This window comes from Acanthochromis polyacanthus, chromosome 20 (assembly GCF_021347895.1).
Source record: "Acanthochromis polyacanthus isolate Apoly-LR-REF ecotype Palm Island chromosome 20, KAUST_Apoly_ChrSc, whole genome shotgun sequence".
Classification (NCBI taxonomy): domain Eukaryota; kingdom Metazoa; phylum Chordata; class Actinopteri; family Pomacentridae; genus Acanthochromis; species Acanthochromis polyacanthus.
In genome coordinates, this window is record NC_067132.1 from 21,352,601 (window position 1) to 21,369,782 (window position 17,182).

A 17,182-nucleotide genomic window follows, 5' to 3' on the forward strand; every position below is an offset into this window, starting at 1 on the left:
TGTATTCTGGCCTGCTGATCCACATGTTCCTGGGCTCTGCGATCGGCTAGCTCTGCCATCCAATAACAAAGTAACGTAGGGAGATAATTACGCTTTCAATAACCCGATGTGTGCAGTTCCGCATAATGTTATTACCGATTTCTTTTTTGTCATGTTCATTTTGCGTGCAAAGTTGACCACAGAAATTACTGCTTCGATAGATCAAGTCAAAGTGTAACACTTGTCTATCTCATCATCTTTATGCCGAAGTAATATCGAGACGTGTCAGACTGAAGAAGCCCTTGTCTCTGTACATTCCACTTCTCCTGTAACATCTTCACAGCCTCTGTCGTCAATTACGCTGAGCAATCGATTCAGTGTCTTGAGAGATGTATTTACAGCCGCAGTAAGCAGTTTGGCAAGCATCAAGGACCTTTAACAAAATTGCCTGTGAAGAGACAGGGGGAGAGTTGATGGAGACCCCAGTCAATACAGCCAGCCACTGTGGTCTGGCTAAATTCATTTCTAATGCCAAAGGTTTTGATCTCGGTTTGGTAATTTGAGAAAATCTAATTGGAGACAAAAAAAGATGCTCAGCCACTGGAAGTAGGTGTAGACATTAGCATGGTGATCATGCATCCAAGACGCTTATTTCTGAATTGTCAGTGTTATTTTAAGGTGTATGACTGGCTATAAATGTATGGTGCTACCTGTGTCTGTTTACAGATTTAAGAACAATGCCATATAAAACACATATATCCATACACACTTGCTCAGACCAATGATTTTTTTTCTTTTGTTTTGCATCTCTCATTAAGTAAAATAATGTTCTGGAGCCCTTTTCTGCACTTGATACACGGAAACACAGTGAGTTTCTGTATGCAAGCTTCAAGTTGTATATTAAAGCTATAGATAAAAGCAGCCTTTCTGTTGGGAGTCTCCAAACAACCATTACCTGTGTGGGAAGTGGTTATAATATGTATTTTATGCAACACACTATTTGCCACCACCCTATCAAACACACATACATTATGCATACTTTTGTGTTGTGGTACAGTTCCCCATTCTCTCATACAGTGCATGTTTCCCCCACTGGCGCACACACAAAACACCTCACTTCAACACACAAAACCCTTTCTTGTCTCTTAACATCTCACTTCGTCACACTCGACTCTCCGCATGTCTTTTTTTTTTTTAAATCTTTTGCTGGGAAGCCGTTCCTCTTTAACTTTGTCTCATGCATTTATTTCTTTTCATCTATTCAGTGTCACAAAGCAGAACCTGTTGATATTTTGTAAAGCTCCCAGTGAGTCACTGTATACTCGCTCCGTCCCATTCTCCCACTCTGTTGGTCTCACACACATACTCGCATACACACATAGAGTAGTGCTATTTAAACAGCTGTGCTCTGCACTCTGCATGTTTATTAGTGCCATTGTGCTGGTGCTACTCCTGTCATTTTTACCCTTTCTCCTTGCACTCCTTTATAATGTCACTATGGGAAACTATAGGAGAATTCAACTTCTGTGGCCTGGTGTTGGTGGTGCCACTGAAAATGGCTGTGGGGGAGGGACGTTCCCTCTTTCTGGTAGTGAGTCGTTAGGACATCTCTGGAAATTCAGTTTAACCTACATTTCAGTCTATCTGAAGGTAACAAAATCCCCATACCATCTGCTGTAAAGCACACTAATGAACATGTTATATCTTGTTTCTTACATTCATACAAAAATTGTGCTTTTTTTGCAGGGGGATGCATGCAGGGCTTTTCTTGGCAAAGGGTGTTTGCGGCAATAAAGGAAAAAAAAAATATATATATATAATGTATCCACTGTTGAAAAAGGGTCTTGCCTCGGCAGTGTTAAATGAAAATATTGATCTTAAATGGTACTTGTTGGTTGGTTTTTGTTACCTTCAGACAGAGTACATCCAGCTCTTTCGTCCTATTTCCACTCTTCATGCTAACATAGGCTAACCAATCATATTTCCTGAACAGACTTGAGGAACAATCCTCTCCAAAAAAACCAATATGCACATTTTCATTGCTTTCACATTTAATCTGTACGCAAAGGGTTAAGTGTGAATTATGAAATAATCAGGTTCATACTCTCTCGCAGGCCAACATGCAAACATAACGACATACTCACCTAGAGTTCTGGACATCACTGGTAGGGCTGAACTTAGAACCAAAATGGACACACAGCAACCAATGATCTACAAATAAGACCAAATAGTTTAGCTTAAGATATCAGATCTTTCCAGCACATAACATACAGGTTTTAGGGGTGAAAACTATGCAAAATGCAAGAAAAAAAAAATCTATTGCAGCAACAGTTTCAGCTGTGATGCGCCCACACATATGCACACACCACTTGATGTTAAATTGGTTCCACATATTACACAATTAGTACCTCTGAAGTTGCTCATTACCAGGTTCCCTCTATTGTCCTTTCAAGTCCTTTCACTGAAACGTCATGGCTAGTTAACAAGCCTCACCACTCCCAAACTCATTACCAAGTGAATAGGTTCCACTATGGGCTGAACAGAGCACACATCCTCCACGCCCCCAGACACCCCACTCTCCCTCTGATGTACAAGAAAGGAGCTTGCACTTTGCCAGTGTTTACGCAACCCACAAACAAATATTGGACAGATCAACTAAAGCCATTGAGGGAGGCCCTGACGAAAACATTAGTGAGCAGTAGGAGTTCAGAGAAGAGAGGAAGGCGGGAGCAATGCGGCTAAAAAAAAAAAAGAAGAAATAGATGAAGCACAGGGGGGCCCAAACACATCAGCACCTTAGGAACAATTTCAGCACCCTTGCCCCCACTTCACCCCACTCCCTGCCCTCCCATGCCATCTTTACCGTTGTCATGGTTGTGTCATCCTTCCTGGGAGTGAGTCCCTCGAAGACACGCAGGCTATAGAAGCCAACGACAGAAGACACCATCAAGTAGCTGTAGGGCGAGTCAATCAAGGACCAAAAACACTTTGCTGCAAGTAGCGAAGCAGCTGCACTGAGTCATCTTTTTATCTCTCCCAAGGATGCACCTTTTCAGTTATAATAAAAGGTGACGAAACTGCACAACATGTTTTCCGGAAGGTGTCCGGCTGAACTATATCCTGAGTAAACAAAGCTGCCTTGACAATGCTGCTCTTGGCCGTGGAGCATGTTACTCCGGCCACAGACAAAAGGGAGGTCACTGAAAGGATACAACATGAGGATGATCTCCAGCGCTGCCTGAGCCACGCCAAACGTGGACAAAGAGGTGTTCCCAATCCCTCGGTCCTGATGGATGGAGATACAAACAAAAAAACGGGATTATTCCACATCATCACACACCAATCTTATATAAACGCATCACAAATAATACAACTAAATGGGAAATGACACTGGGTGCTGTGTGCAGTTGCACACACGTGCAGTTACAGAAATTCTGCAAACTAAGTACGCTGTGCACGAAGAATTTCCCCACTTGAGAAAAACAGAATCAAATTGGCAAAGTAATGAATGGAACAAGATGAAAGAGGCTCTTTGCAAATCACTGTCGATCATACAATATGTGAACAGGTGTTCAAACAAAAAACGGCACATTGCTTACGGTAAGAAGAGTGTACAGGCTGAAAGCATGCCAAAAACATAAAAACAACAAAACAAATACTTAAGCAAATACACTAGGCGCACCCCCCGCACCCGTCCTAAACCCCCAACTCCTAAGGACTTTTAACACTGGAGCGATAAAAAGACATGCATCTACATATGCTGCACATACCAAGCGTCTGTGTTGTCAAATGATAAATATTTGCTTTTGTCGGACTTGGCACCAGGGCTGATCCTCCAGAGGATCAGCGTGTTGTACGGGGGCACCTACTGTACTTTACAGTTCTGAGTTGTTTAAAACTCCCAAAAAGTGTATGCTGCAAACTTGGATCTTGTATTTAATCATATGTTTGTACATGGAGTGTATCATAGTTACAGTAGAGAGCATACTACAGTATTCTATATCTGCATTATGTGCACACAGCTACTACACGTACCATTTTAGTATAAATACAATTCAAATACTGCACCTTGCCATAAATCACCACACAATGCTGTTGCTATTCCTGCAGCTCTTCATAGTTTTAGTTTATTATTTATGTTTGTTGTTGCATTTTATTTCTTCTTACCTAGCTTGAGTGTCCTTATCTTGATTTGTTTTGTAAAAGAGCCTGCAGAAAAAAGGAAAGCCTGGCAGGTCGTTTCATGCCTTTTTATGCAACTGTCATCCTTTGGGAGCTTACTGCAGAGCCATGGTGCAGTGCTTTTTTCTCTCTTATACAGAGAATTAGCAGACAGCATCTGATGTCATTTATTAATGGAGGGAGGGCGGGCGTGCATTAGGACTGTGCGTGCACGCGTCTGCACTCGCAATATGCGTGTATGTGCGCGCTCAGGACACCTAGCTTTCACCGTACGCCTCCTTTCAACTCTTACTTCTTTTCATTCCAGTAGCAGGAACGGGGATGGAGTGTGTATTTGTGTATGTCAAAGCGAGGGTGGGGGTCCACGGAGGAGGGAGAATTGTTAGATTAGTCTGCGCAGCCTGTAGCAGGTCAGTCAAGACATGCTGCAGTTGTTGCTCGTAATATTAACACATTTGCAATACACTTCTGACCATTTGAACTCAAGTAGGTGCTGTCAGTGAGGCTACCAGTTGTAAGGACAATGTATATTTTTCTCCACATAGTCATTTCCCACTTCCTCAACTCTGATCAAGGTTCCTACCAGATAATTTTCCCAGCTACAGCATACCGTATCTAACAACTAGGAGAAGAAATGGTCATAAAAATCATCATAAAAACACAGTCAGTATAATATTTAGAGGTGCTAATAACTTTAGGTACACATTTCTGGTGGTGCTTGGGTGAGTGCCACAGCCTTAGAAATGTTTTAGTTCCAAAGTTTAGTCTTGCATTATCACCCCTTAAAGTAACTGGCTCTTATAACTGTTGTCTTCCACTTTGATATGTAAGAAACTGCCATCATCTAACCCCACAGAATCACTGCTACAGATTTTAACATTTATTCACATTGTTTGTCAGTTCCACGATGATACATAAATATTGTATATACAAAAATACAGGAAATACATGTGCAATACAATCCTTCGATATGATGGAAACAGCAATGCTCGCATTTATTTTTACTTTCAAATGAGTATTTTACATTATCCTTGGGAAAACAAGCAAGGGACTAAGCTGGTGCTAGAGCCACTATATGTAGGTGTATATAGGTTTGTATGTGTTTCAAGAAGGGCAGCTTTAGTGGGGTGAAAACTGCCGTCCAGTCACAGCTAATTGTCCATTTTACAAAATACAGTGTCAAGTGTGGTGGCTACCAAAGAGAAAGGCCTGCAGTAACAGTTTTATTGGCCCCTCTTAGTGCTTCTTCATAAAGCTGTAAAACACCGTGTCCTTTGACAGAGAAAACACCAACTCCTCATCTCTTCATCCACCTGCCTCTCCTTCCTGCTCTTCCTCCTCGCTCATCATCCTTCTCTGCACCCATCCTCTGCTCTGTAAAGCTGACACTGCTCAGTATGCTGAGGACTATAGCAGGATGCTTAGTAGGAAAGGAAGACAAACATTGACAGGGCACTTCCATTGTGCTCTCCTCCCATAACAATCAGCGTATCAGCCCCTCATTTGACTTTCCCACAGTCTGACTCTCTCTGGTCTGGCAGTACCTAGTCCAGACGCCAAACCAGACGCTCTCTACTTCTTTATATCACTTTCTCTCCTCTGTTCTTATCTTCTTCCAGACAGTGGGCAGAGGGAATTTCTGCGCCAGAGGGGCAGAGAGTCTGAGAGTTGGAAGCTAGGGTTAAATAAAGGGATATATGAATATCATATCAGTATTGATTGTTTTAGAGGACGAGAACACTCCCCGCTCTCCTCTCGTTTTTCAGTGAGATCAGAGGTGTGGCATCTATCCAGCTCAACAAACGCGTAAACCATTTAGTGGGGCCATACTGTCAGGGAGGACAGCTTCAAGCTACATGACAAGTGTAATTTGGGGGATTTTCTGTGACACGCCATGCCAAAGAAAACATCTCTTCGCAATAAAATAATTGGAATGTCGAGGGCAGCTCTGTCAGTTGCCCGTAAGACGCAAAATGAAATGAGGGAGAAATAGGATACATTAAGTTGCCCCTTTTCAGACAAGAATGCAACCACAAATGCACACACACACACACACACACACACACACACACACACACACACACACACACACACACACACACACACACACACACACACACACACACACACACACACACACACACACACACACACACATATACAAGCACACACATGCACACACCTCTGTCACTGCAGATGAGATGAGATACAGAGAGCTTAAAACACATTGCATGTTAGGCGGAGATGAAAATCTCTGAGAGCCATTCCACACTCGGTTAGTCTGCTTCACAGTAAGAGCCCTTCACCTGGCCCTGTCTGCCTTTGCAGAACGGAGGAAAAGAAGCTTATTCACTCACTGTGGATATGAGACACGTAGCAAGCTCATTGAATCTGCACACTGCTGTGAAATGACTTTGAATGAGCTTCCAAAACAAAACCAGCGGCACAAGGCTGGAGCCTGATTAACATCTGGTCGAGCCTTTTCTTCCAACATGCACCTGAGCATATCCGGAATTTGATTTATGTCTCCGCCAAGGACATGGCAGGTCTGATAGGCAAGCTCTTCTGCAGTTTACATTCTGGGTGTGTGTTGATGTGTGTGTGTGTGAAAACTAAAGTGTGCTTCAGCGAGACAGAGGGCTTACTGTGGATCCTTTGGGCATGGCCGTCTCATCCACTAGAAGGTAGAGGATATTCAGAGCCACCATAAGAACTGAGATTGTCTGCAGACACAGGAAGATAAAGATTTGTTTACACATAGTATAATTATAAAAAGATTGATCAAATCCTCCAAATATCCGGCATCATGATATAATGGAACTGCAGGGGCCTTGCTTACCCGTAAGCATAGTAATGCATAATAACTATCTTGTGATTGTTAAGTGTTTCAGCACTAAGCTTCTCAAAACCTGAACAATTTGGGGGTTGTTAGGTGCACGTGCCTTGCCTCGCACATGGCCTTTCTAATGGTATCAGATGACAAAAACAGTATTCCCACACTGTAATTTATTGAAAATCACAGTTGTTGCAGGTGGCTATTCAGCATTGTCTTAAACAGCTATTAAACAAAAGTAGTTTCCCCACCCAGATGCTGTGGGAAAAGATGAGTTTTGAGGTACAGTGTTAGTCCTGATGGCCCCCAGCCAGGCTGTACATGTCTGAGTAAACAGTTTGGGCTTAATGATAGGCCAGTCTAGGCACTCACCGTTCCTGCGAGCAAGATCAGCATCACTATGGGATACAGCAAGTTCTTCTCCCATCCCGATGCTTTCTTTCTTCTCTCTAAAGAGTAAACAAGAGTGAAACAACAGTGTGAGGTTATCTATCTAAAGAAATATACGTATAATCACCTCCTTAGTAACAAGAGTCAATGATGAACTAAAGTTCTCCATTACAAACCACTTTCCACCACTGGTTAATTAATATGCTCATCAAAGACAACTACTGAAACCTCAAGCCCCTCTGGCTTTATTTACAGGGTTTGTTCTGCTTGGTTTGGTAAAACATATCGTGAGTGTGTGTACCAAACACAATCTCACCTCTCATCGAAACCACCCAACCTCCAGGTAATATACATTTCATAACCTTCAAAAATTTTGCTCTTCCTCTTTAATTAGCCACACTCATCATTGCCTTAATTAGTGGAAACAATAATAAATCCTGGATAAAAAGAAATGCAACAAAATTAATTCTATGATTTATATTTTGGTTAGTGTGTGTGTGCGTGTGTGGTGGGCCACTAATGTGTCACATTCTTTCAAGCCAGATGCAACATTTCAATTTTCTATCTTCCTCGTATTTCAGCAGCTCATCAGTCATGTTTGTAGACGTTGTTGACAGCGTACACCACGTGCACTACGTCTTCCAGACATCCACTGTCCTCTTACAATGTGTATGTGACTGCCCTCAACTCTTTGCCATATTGACTTTCTTTCTCTATTTCCAACCTTGTTAGTCCTCCTTATTCTCAAAGTGCATCCACCCTGCCTGCCTGAGAAGTTTGCCAAGTGCACTTTATATGCACCATCCTTCTAAATTAATGACATCACTAAAAGGCTTGCTACAATATAAAGTTTGCATCTTGTCCAATATCCTAAGTGCCTTTGTGCTCCCCCCCCCGCCCCCACTCCGCTCCCCAAAAGGCTCAGGCCTCATTTATAATATCCTAAAATGGATGGAAAATTATCAGGCAGTTGTGGTCCAAGTCCAAATTAAGAAATTAAGGCAGATGAAGAGAAAGCGACTGCCTGTCAGCAATATGTAAAAAGCTAAAGTCTTTGGCATATATTTCCATGGCAATTCAAGGTCTAAAGACAAAATACATCAGCCCTGTCGCATTGTATAAATACTTACCCAGTTTATTCCTCTGATTTCTAATATTGTCCAATTCTTTGTTGAGCTGGTGAGTTAAGCTTCCTCGGGTGTAAGTGTGTGTGGAAGATCCTGTGGAAACAGAAGCAGCTGGAATGACATTTGCTTCGTGAAAACTCTGAGTTACTGACTTATCTGAAAGCGGTTTTTAAGTAATCAGTTATTAGTTCAGGCTCGTGTTTGGTGAAACAGTCCAAAACCAAAAAAAAAAAATACAATTTGAAAGGAGAGGAAACACAGGAACAAAGAACTACATCTTAGCTGAAAGGCTTCAACCAGAAAATATTTGGATTTTTTTTTTTGCATAACCTAAATGATAAATTATAATAATGTCATTTAGACAGACAGTATACAGAGCTTTCACTTCTGACAGTTAAGAAGCTCTTCATTATTATGGAGCGCAGCATTTTTAGACACTTTAAGAAGATATGAACCTCTCACTGTATTTGTCTTACCTCAGCGTACATTATTTAACTCATCTTTATGAAGCAATCCCATCAAAACAAGTAATCCTGCACTGAACATAACGATGTGATCTCAAACAAGTAAAAATAATCTCTTGTGTCAGGAGCTGTCTAGCACATGCCACAACTGGTTGAGTGGGCTGGATAAGACAGCAAGGGATTCTCCAGGAAAACCACAGGGCCAGCTCATTTAAGGCTAATTTATCTATTTTACTCTGTTTTCCTTCCAGCTTGACGCACTAGCACAGAGGGCCCTTGCAGCCAAAGTGGAAGAGTATCCATTTGCATCCCCTGGGGTGATTGGCAGATCAAGACCAATTAGTTCAGTGTTACACCGTTACTAGCATGCAATAAAAATACCATCTTTCATCTTTGTTACAGGAGTGAAGGACCAATCACTTTGATCAGACCTTTTTCTTCCCTCTGTTATTATGACACGCCCTGTCTGGTTGGCTTTAAGTAGGCAACAGAGGTGAGAGAAAGAGTTAACAGCCAGTGTCTATGCCCTCGCAGATACCTGTCCCAGGATCTGAGCAGGGGAAAGTTTGAACCCTCCAAGCAAATGCAGTCACAACACAACAGGAAATGTCACGGATAGTTCAACAGCTCTTTTTCTCTAAAGACAAACTGAACACTTTGCCTCAGGGGAGTTAAATCTGCTCAGCCGCAAGTGAACTAATCTATCACCTATGTGCATAGCATATCCAAACATGGCCTCACACATCACCTCGACAGATAAATCACTGCTGATATGAAAAATAGGTTTAAACAGCCATAAAAAATAATGCATCAAACTAGAAACAAAGGACAATATCTTCACTTGTTCAAAGCAGCAAAGGGAACTGGTGAGAATTTCAACTGCAGTATCTTCAATGACATCACTCTAAACTGAAGTTAAATATATCCTTCTTCTCCTTCTGCTGGCAGCATCAAGTAAAAGACTGAGTTACAGCGAGGCAGAGATGCTGAGTGAGGCTTCTGGCAGCCAGGAAAGCCTAGAGTAATTCAACATATCCTCTCCAACCTTTTCCACAGTCAAAAAATTACGTCATCCACAAATATGCTAAACACCATGCTGAGACAACAGAGGCACTGGCAAGGTCATTGTGCCGCATAGCATCTGGACAAGCGCTCTATTGCTCGGTTTTCAGCAAATTCAGGGTCTTGAGGGGGCAGTCTGTACAAGTGTGCACATCACATTGGCTGTACTGCAGTACATTGAAGTACTGCTACTAGATTGTACATTCAAAATGTTAGCTAAGATATAAGTACGATGGTCATCTTACCCCTACAGCCAAACATTTATATGTAGCATAGCAGGAGTCCGGGGATTTCTGTGCAACAGTGTAAGTGATATTGAAACAGGGAAATTTATAAACCGTATTTAATGTAGCTCAATCATACCATGATAGATCGGGTTTTCTTAATAAGGTCAGGATTGGCACCAATAACGAGCCGCTGTAACAGATCAGTGCATTGACATTGAAAATGAGGGCATGCCCTCAATGATTTGTCAAGATTTAAATAAAGGTTGAATGAATGAATGGTGCACGAGCGGGTATTAATTGAAAAATGGGCTTAATGCAGCAATAAAGAAATGTATTTGATTGGAAATTGGTGCAAATCAGACGTGAGTGTCTGATGTGAACAACTATCGCCAGGATTTGCTTTTGAAGACAACAGAATGAATTTATAGTTTTGCACTGTATGTCTTCAGTGTGTAACAAGATCCACATTGGAAATTCAGATATAAAAGCCACTACAGTTTGTGTCAGACAAAAGGCACTGCCAGGTTCAGCAGAATATAGGATCTGGCTTTCTAATGAACAGGACTATAATTGACAATTTAGTTGCAATTTATCTAGCTTTTGAAACACATTTATTAATCAGTAAATGTGTTGGTCTATAAACTATCAAAGTATAATCAAAACACCCTTCACAAAATCCATCAAAAATATCTTTTAAAATAGTATTTAGTTAACAGTGTTGTTTTTTTTTAAAACCAACTTAATAACCAAATTATTGACTGCTGTTGCAGCTCTAACAACGAATAAGCGCTTCTGTCTGGTACATTTACAACTTTATTTGAATTTCTCTAATTTTACAAGCCTTAAAGCATTGTGTAAATACGTTTTTTAAAATTGTTTCTCGTAAGTTAAGTGTTGGCAGCTTACCTGGACATATTTCGTTTATTAGGTTCATCATGCTCTTGACAAAGAAAGCAGACACACATGACTAAGCCAGTTTAATCCTCAGTGTGCTGACCTGCAACATCTAAACTACCAGCATGTCATTACAAATGGGCAATTGCACGTACAGGGACGACAACAAAGGGCCAAATGTGTAAATAAACAAATGCATCAACCGATGAGGCTAAACAGTCCATATCTACAAACACAAACTGGGTAGTCTATTAGAGAAGCTTGATGCAGAGTGGACACAGGTGAAGCAAGGAGACCACATTGCTCGTCTCAGCAGTGTGTCCTGTGAACTGTTCCTGAACTGCTCTCTATTTAATGCTTTCCGCAGATCAAAGGAACACCAGTCTAGCCTTCAGTTTCACCTACGTATGAGCGTGAATGATGAGTATTTGTACACGTACACGCAGTATGTGCAGAAAAACACTCACGTCTGATAAGCTGAAGCTTAACCCCCGTTGAACAAAATCCTCCCTCACCTCTAATTCCCACCTCTTTAACAGGAAAAATGAAGTGCAGCTTGGCCTCAGTACACACATGGAGATGTTGACCACTGGCATTTTTTTTGCCTCACAGTGACTTGTAAAGTTCAAACAGCCCTTGAGATGATAAGGAACAGATTACAATTATTCTATGAGTTAGTTCAAAGCAGGGCCGTGTGGAATGAGCGCTAAGAACCGTACGCATTGGTGACAGTCTATGGAGGTGGCCGGCGTAGCATTTGAAAACATGCGTTATCAGGGAGTGATCTTTCTTACCTCCCTGGTTTGAAAGGACGCTCATCCTCTTCATTTACTTACATCTGCACACTTGGTTGCGTGCTTGAGTTAATATTAAAGTAGGTTTTGGAACCTGGCCCAAATACTTCCTGCGTTTTGAGATTATTTAACGTCAAACAAGGAATTTGGGAACACAGAGGGCTGGACATGAAAAGGAAATGCAGGCTAAAACAATAACAACGTCACCATCCTTAAACTCTTTAAACTTTCTCTTTGTGCCCCGGTCTAAAGGCTCCTGGTCTCCTTTCAGAAGTCAGTGAAAAGTTGCCGCTCTTTAATGTCCACAGCACCAAGCCAAAAGTTCTTGTGAAAGATATTATCCCCATCCTATTAACCAGGCTACCATTCTCGGCCTGACATTAAATGAGGCAATCATTTCGCCAGCAGTGACAGTGGCACTGCAGTGTCTTAAATGGATCCTTAGGAAAAACTTCCTAAACATAAAACATGGTCCCTGCCATGGTGGCTACTGCCCTTCAGCTGAAAGTTATGAGAGTAAGACAGTGTCAGAGAAAAAGCCAGTGTCAAGTGTGTGTGAATCTTGTGAATGTCTGCGTGCGTGTCTGTGTGTGTGTGTGCCTTGCTGAATTTTCAATGCTAATTGATTCCAGTGTGGCCTGCTCCATCACACCCAATAGGGCAGTCAACCCCTCCCCTCCCTTATAATGTGCCAACACGTCTCCCACAGACATACCGTTTAATCTCCTCTGAAGGGCTTCCTCCTGCAAATGGATGCAGTAAATCTGCTCATCCAGGTCCTCCAGGATCTGAAGGGGAGGGAGCAGAGTAGGAAGAGATGAAATGGGTTATAATTAGGCCCAAAGTGGGACTGGAGCGATGGCAGATGGGAGGATGAGTTGGTGATGTATTTGTAGTCCTCTGTTGTGCATTTAAATGGCCAACTGAGACATCTTTCAGAACTGAGGAGCAAAGTGGCCTCCAGACTGACTCTGATCTCTTAAAGTTCAAGCCTGTAGTCTTTTACAAACTTTTAAAAATCTGAATTTAAACTACCCAAAAAACTTTTTCCATTGACTAAACATTTTACAAACCAACCATCTAAACACTTTACTCAAATCATTACTTACTGTTGGCTTCACTAGTAACTGGCCCATGACAGTGAACATCCTGGACAATCCCACAGGGGTGCACACTACAGGCAGAAAACAGTGTTATTAGCTTGTGTCTTTAACCGCAAACTAATAAAGAGCAGTTTAACACCGTCACAGCTATGATATTCTGTTTGCCTCAGTGTGGAATAGAATGGCTTACTTAGCAAAAGCAATCCTCCCATCAGAGATATACAGGAATAGAGGTATGGCAGGTAGAATTCCCAAAGATCTGCAGAAAGAAACACATATATTTATTTTAATATAGCCTTAGAAAAAGTTTAACATTTTAGCGAATACTACAAACAGTTCTCATATGTATTTTCACATAAAACATCACATTTTACGGCATTTATATTTGTGAAGCAATTAAACAAATAAGTACAAAAAAGTTAATTTGGGAGCTCAATCATATTTCAGCACTTCATTTGTGACCCAAGCAGCTGTTTCTCGCTCAATTCTTTCCCAGCTTCCATGCTAAGCTAATCAACTTACAGCTTAAGTTTTATAGTTACTGATATGAAATGCCACTAATAAGTTGTTTGTGTCAATCTTCTTACCTAATACTCCAACAAAAACAAACAGGTGTATCCCTCACATTGTACAACTATTACTTTGAAAATGCCACAAGAGATTTACAATCAAAAATAAAAAAGTCTATTTCAAAAAACATACCATAAAGTGACTCCATACTGGCCGCATCATTGTCAATGAGGGCTGATGCCACCCACACAATTCCCAGAATGAGCAAAGCCAACAGGAAAAGCATCACAAACGTCTCCAAAATACGTGCCTTAATGCCCTGTCAGAAAAAAAAAGATACGAGTGATACATCTGAAATCATGATCACAGTAAACACAAAGAAGGTATATCAGCATAAAGTGCAACTTTAATTTGACTCGGCTTACTTCAGCAACATAAAAGCTCCATATGTAAATCAAGATTTATTTTGCCCCGATCCAATCAGAGCAATTATTATTTTGTATCCGCTGATACTAAATGCTAATCCAAAACCATATTTCTGGATAACACAAACTTCAAGTAAACTAAAGTTGCTATAATCAACCCTACAACTGAATAACTGATAAACTCTAATGAACTAGGACTAAAATTGGATTTCTGTAGCCACGCTGTTCCTTCATGCTAGGTTGGTGGTTTATAACCTTATTGTAAAGCTCTCACACCTGCATTGCAGACTTCAAAGGGATTTACAATTTTAAATATTTTGAAGCACCTCCTGCTCTCCTTCCACAGCTGAGTTTGGCAGTAATGCAACTTTAAGCAGGTTTGTCACAACACTAATCAAACCAAAAGGAGAAGCTAAAGAAGAAGAACAACAACTGTGCTCTCTCTTTACAAAACCATGTAAAAGTGGACATAACCAAAGGATGAGGCTTAGGTTTGTGCTCAAGTAAGATGCCTTGACTGACCCCAATCCTGACCTTTGGGATCACTAGTGATTAGGCAAGCGAAGAAGATAAAAATCTATCACAGACACATCAAAAATAAGTTGGTACTAAATTATGTAAAGTGAAAAGTTTGAAGAAAACAGTAACAATTGATGACCAGAATCCCCAAAGCACACCACTTCCCCTGTCAAACATGATGGTGGTTCTGTTATGGCTTGGGCTTTTACAGGTGCCAGCAGAACTGGCACACTGGCATTAAATGATGATTTATCTGTCAATGGAAGCATTTCAATGAATGCAGAGGTGTGCAAGGAACATTCTGCGTACTCAGATTAAGACAAACGTATGAAAACTCATTTGATGGCATTTCAGCTGGATAATGATTCTGACCATGCAGGGAAATCAACTAAAGAGCTTTGAAAAGTAAAGGTGAAGTGGAATACAATTGACTGCTAGAGACAATCACTACACTGCACTTGCTGAAGAACAGACTAAAATCAGAGATCTGCCAGCAATAAGAGCTGGCAGCAGTGAAGGGACAGTATCACTTGGGATGATATATATATATATTTAAAAAACACAAACGATGTCGTCTGTGGGCCCAGGACCTCAAGCAATCACTCACTGAAAAAGATTTTTACATAATAATTGTTTGTTTAATCTTAACTGCATCTGTCAACCTACTTTGAACTCTTAAATTTTGAGGACTTTGCGTTAAAAGTACTGTATCTCCCACAACCTATTCCAAATAATACAACTTGGCTCTTTAATGTCATATTCATTGTTTCATTTAAAATTGAATCCAACAGAACTTTGAAAAACAACAAAGAAAAAATTTGAACTGTCCGAATAATTGGTCTGGTCTTGATGGTACATTAAAAAAGAAGCCAAAAGGTGTAAATTCCTACATTCTATATCTAATTCCTAAACTCCAAACAAGATTTCTTTCGCAAGAATGAGCCCCCCTCTTCCCTCATCAAGCCTCACTCATGCCAAACAACACCATTTCCATTCACAACACACACAAACATTACATAAACGCTCCAATGGATTCCTGTGTTAAACAGCTCTTTTATACACACATATTGTGGTCTATAAAATGTGTCTAACGGGGGCTGGCTGTGGCAGAGGTGAAATTAAAAAGAGGAGGGGTGGGGGGTTGCTGTAAGGAGCATGCATGAAGCCTGGCTGGGTCAGCTACTGTCTGCGATCAAGAGCAGACCTCCCATCTGGAGCCGATTAGGAGCTCCCTTAGCACCACGGTCATGTCCCAGGCCGCGCAGACGAGAGGGTTTTGGGGTAATTTGGGTTTTCCGGGTCACAAACTGCTGAGTGGTTAATAAAGTCCTCCTCTACCTGTTCACACAGTTTCCATAAGCTCCCTCCCCCGCTGGAGAGCCGAACTGCCGAGCACTGTAAGATGGATCGACACTCTCATGCACGTCGGGTAGGCTACCAGGCATGGGATAACAAGCGCTCTCTGCCTTTTTGAGCGCTGTTTAAATTGGGTACATATGAGCAATTTGTTACCAGCTAACATAATGGCTGTGTGGTTGCTGTTCAGTATTTGCCAACAGGTACGTGGAGAGAGGGGGGGTTCTCTTTGAAAGTTTCCCCTGTTAATCATGAAGCCCCTTTATAGAGTGGAAATGGTTATTATTCTGGAGATTGAATCAAACAGGTTTTAGTTCTTAGTTCCTCAACACTGTTCCAAACCACCTGTCCTTCAGCATCTGCATTTCAAGTCCACTATTAAACAGCTTCTACGCTATTGTAGCAATCCCTAATAACTCACTCTCAAGCTCTTTGTATGAGTATGTATGTGTCACAGATATATTTGATAAATTTACTGTCTACATATTGTCAATGACCTACTCTATCTATGCTTACAATAGTGATATACGAGTTTGGTTTAATCTAAGATTTCATTCATTGTCAGTGGCAAAAATCCCCTGTAGCATCCTTTTTCTATTACCGAGCAACCACATGCGTCTCGCCTCCTCTTACAGTATTATTCTGGAATAGCCTCAGTGTGCAAATGTAGAATTTTCTAGCACATCAGAGAGGGAAGTGGGCAGGGTCTGGAGTGCCCCAGTGTGGCCGAGGTGGACACTGCAGTCGTTTGACAGGTAATAATAGATGAGGTAGAACCTTTAGTCAGCATGAAATTAACCTAAAAAATCTTAGTGTCAGATTATAGTTATGTACACAGCATTACCAGAGACATCACAGTGGTGTCATATCATAAGGGAACCATGCATGCCTTTTTGCTGTTATGCCATAAACCAGCAATAAAGTCACCACTCAGTGCAGATCAACACACCACTATATATCCACTAATCTGACAAAGATGTGAATTTTGCTTACTGCCTCGCGCTCTTTGTACATTCACATATTTGAGTACATTAGATGGATGCTGCAATCGAGCATCTCTCAGCCCAGTTCAACTAGGCAGTGGGGGAAACGCTAAACACCGCTGAATAAAAAAAGAAACAGAAGGGATGAGATTGAGGGGAGAGAAATAAAAGAGAGGGCACAACAGAGAGAGACTGGTGGAGGAGAGGAGTCAACGTCTGAGCGCATCTCATTCCCCAGAGGTAAGAGAGGTGAGAGAGGAATGCTTTCAGGGACTTCAGCCACGTCCCACACGCGCTCTCTTAAGGATGCATCAGAACGAGCAGAACCCGCAGG

The 17,182-nt window shown here is 41.4% G+C and overlaps 1 protein-coding gene across 1 annotated transcript in view; it reads right to left on the reverse strand.

Moving 5' to 3' along the window:
• The window catches only part of lmbr1 (limb development membrane protein 1), a 37,284-nt gene that overhangs the window by 4,608 nt on the left and 15,494 nt on the right, over positions 1-17,182 (reverse strand). The window contains exons 6-15 of the mRNA XM_022206947.2: positions 13,758-13,884; positions 13,246-13,314; positions 13,062-13,126; positions 12,668-12,740; positions 8,515-8,604; positions 7,367-7,443; positions 6,807-6,884; positions 3,192-3,265; positions 2,843-2,933; positions 2,124-2,190 (exon numbers count right to left, since the gene is read on the reverse strand). Coding sequence (XP_022062639.1) covers positions 2,124-2,190; positions 2,843-2,933; positions 3,192-3,265; positions 6,807-6,884; positions 7,367-7,443; positions 8,515-8,604; positions 12,668-12,740; positions 13,062-13,126; positions 13,246-13,314; positions 13,758-13,884 — 811 coding nt within the window. The remainder of the gene's footprint in view (positions 1-2,123; positions 2,191-2,842; positions 2,934-3,191; positions 3,266-6,806; positions 6,885-7,366; positions 7,444-8,514; positions 8,605-12,667; positions 12,741-13,061; positions 13,127-13,245; positions 13,315-13,757; positions 13,885-17,182) is intronic.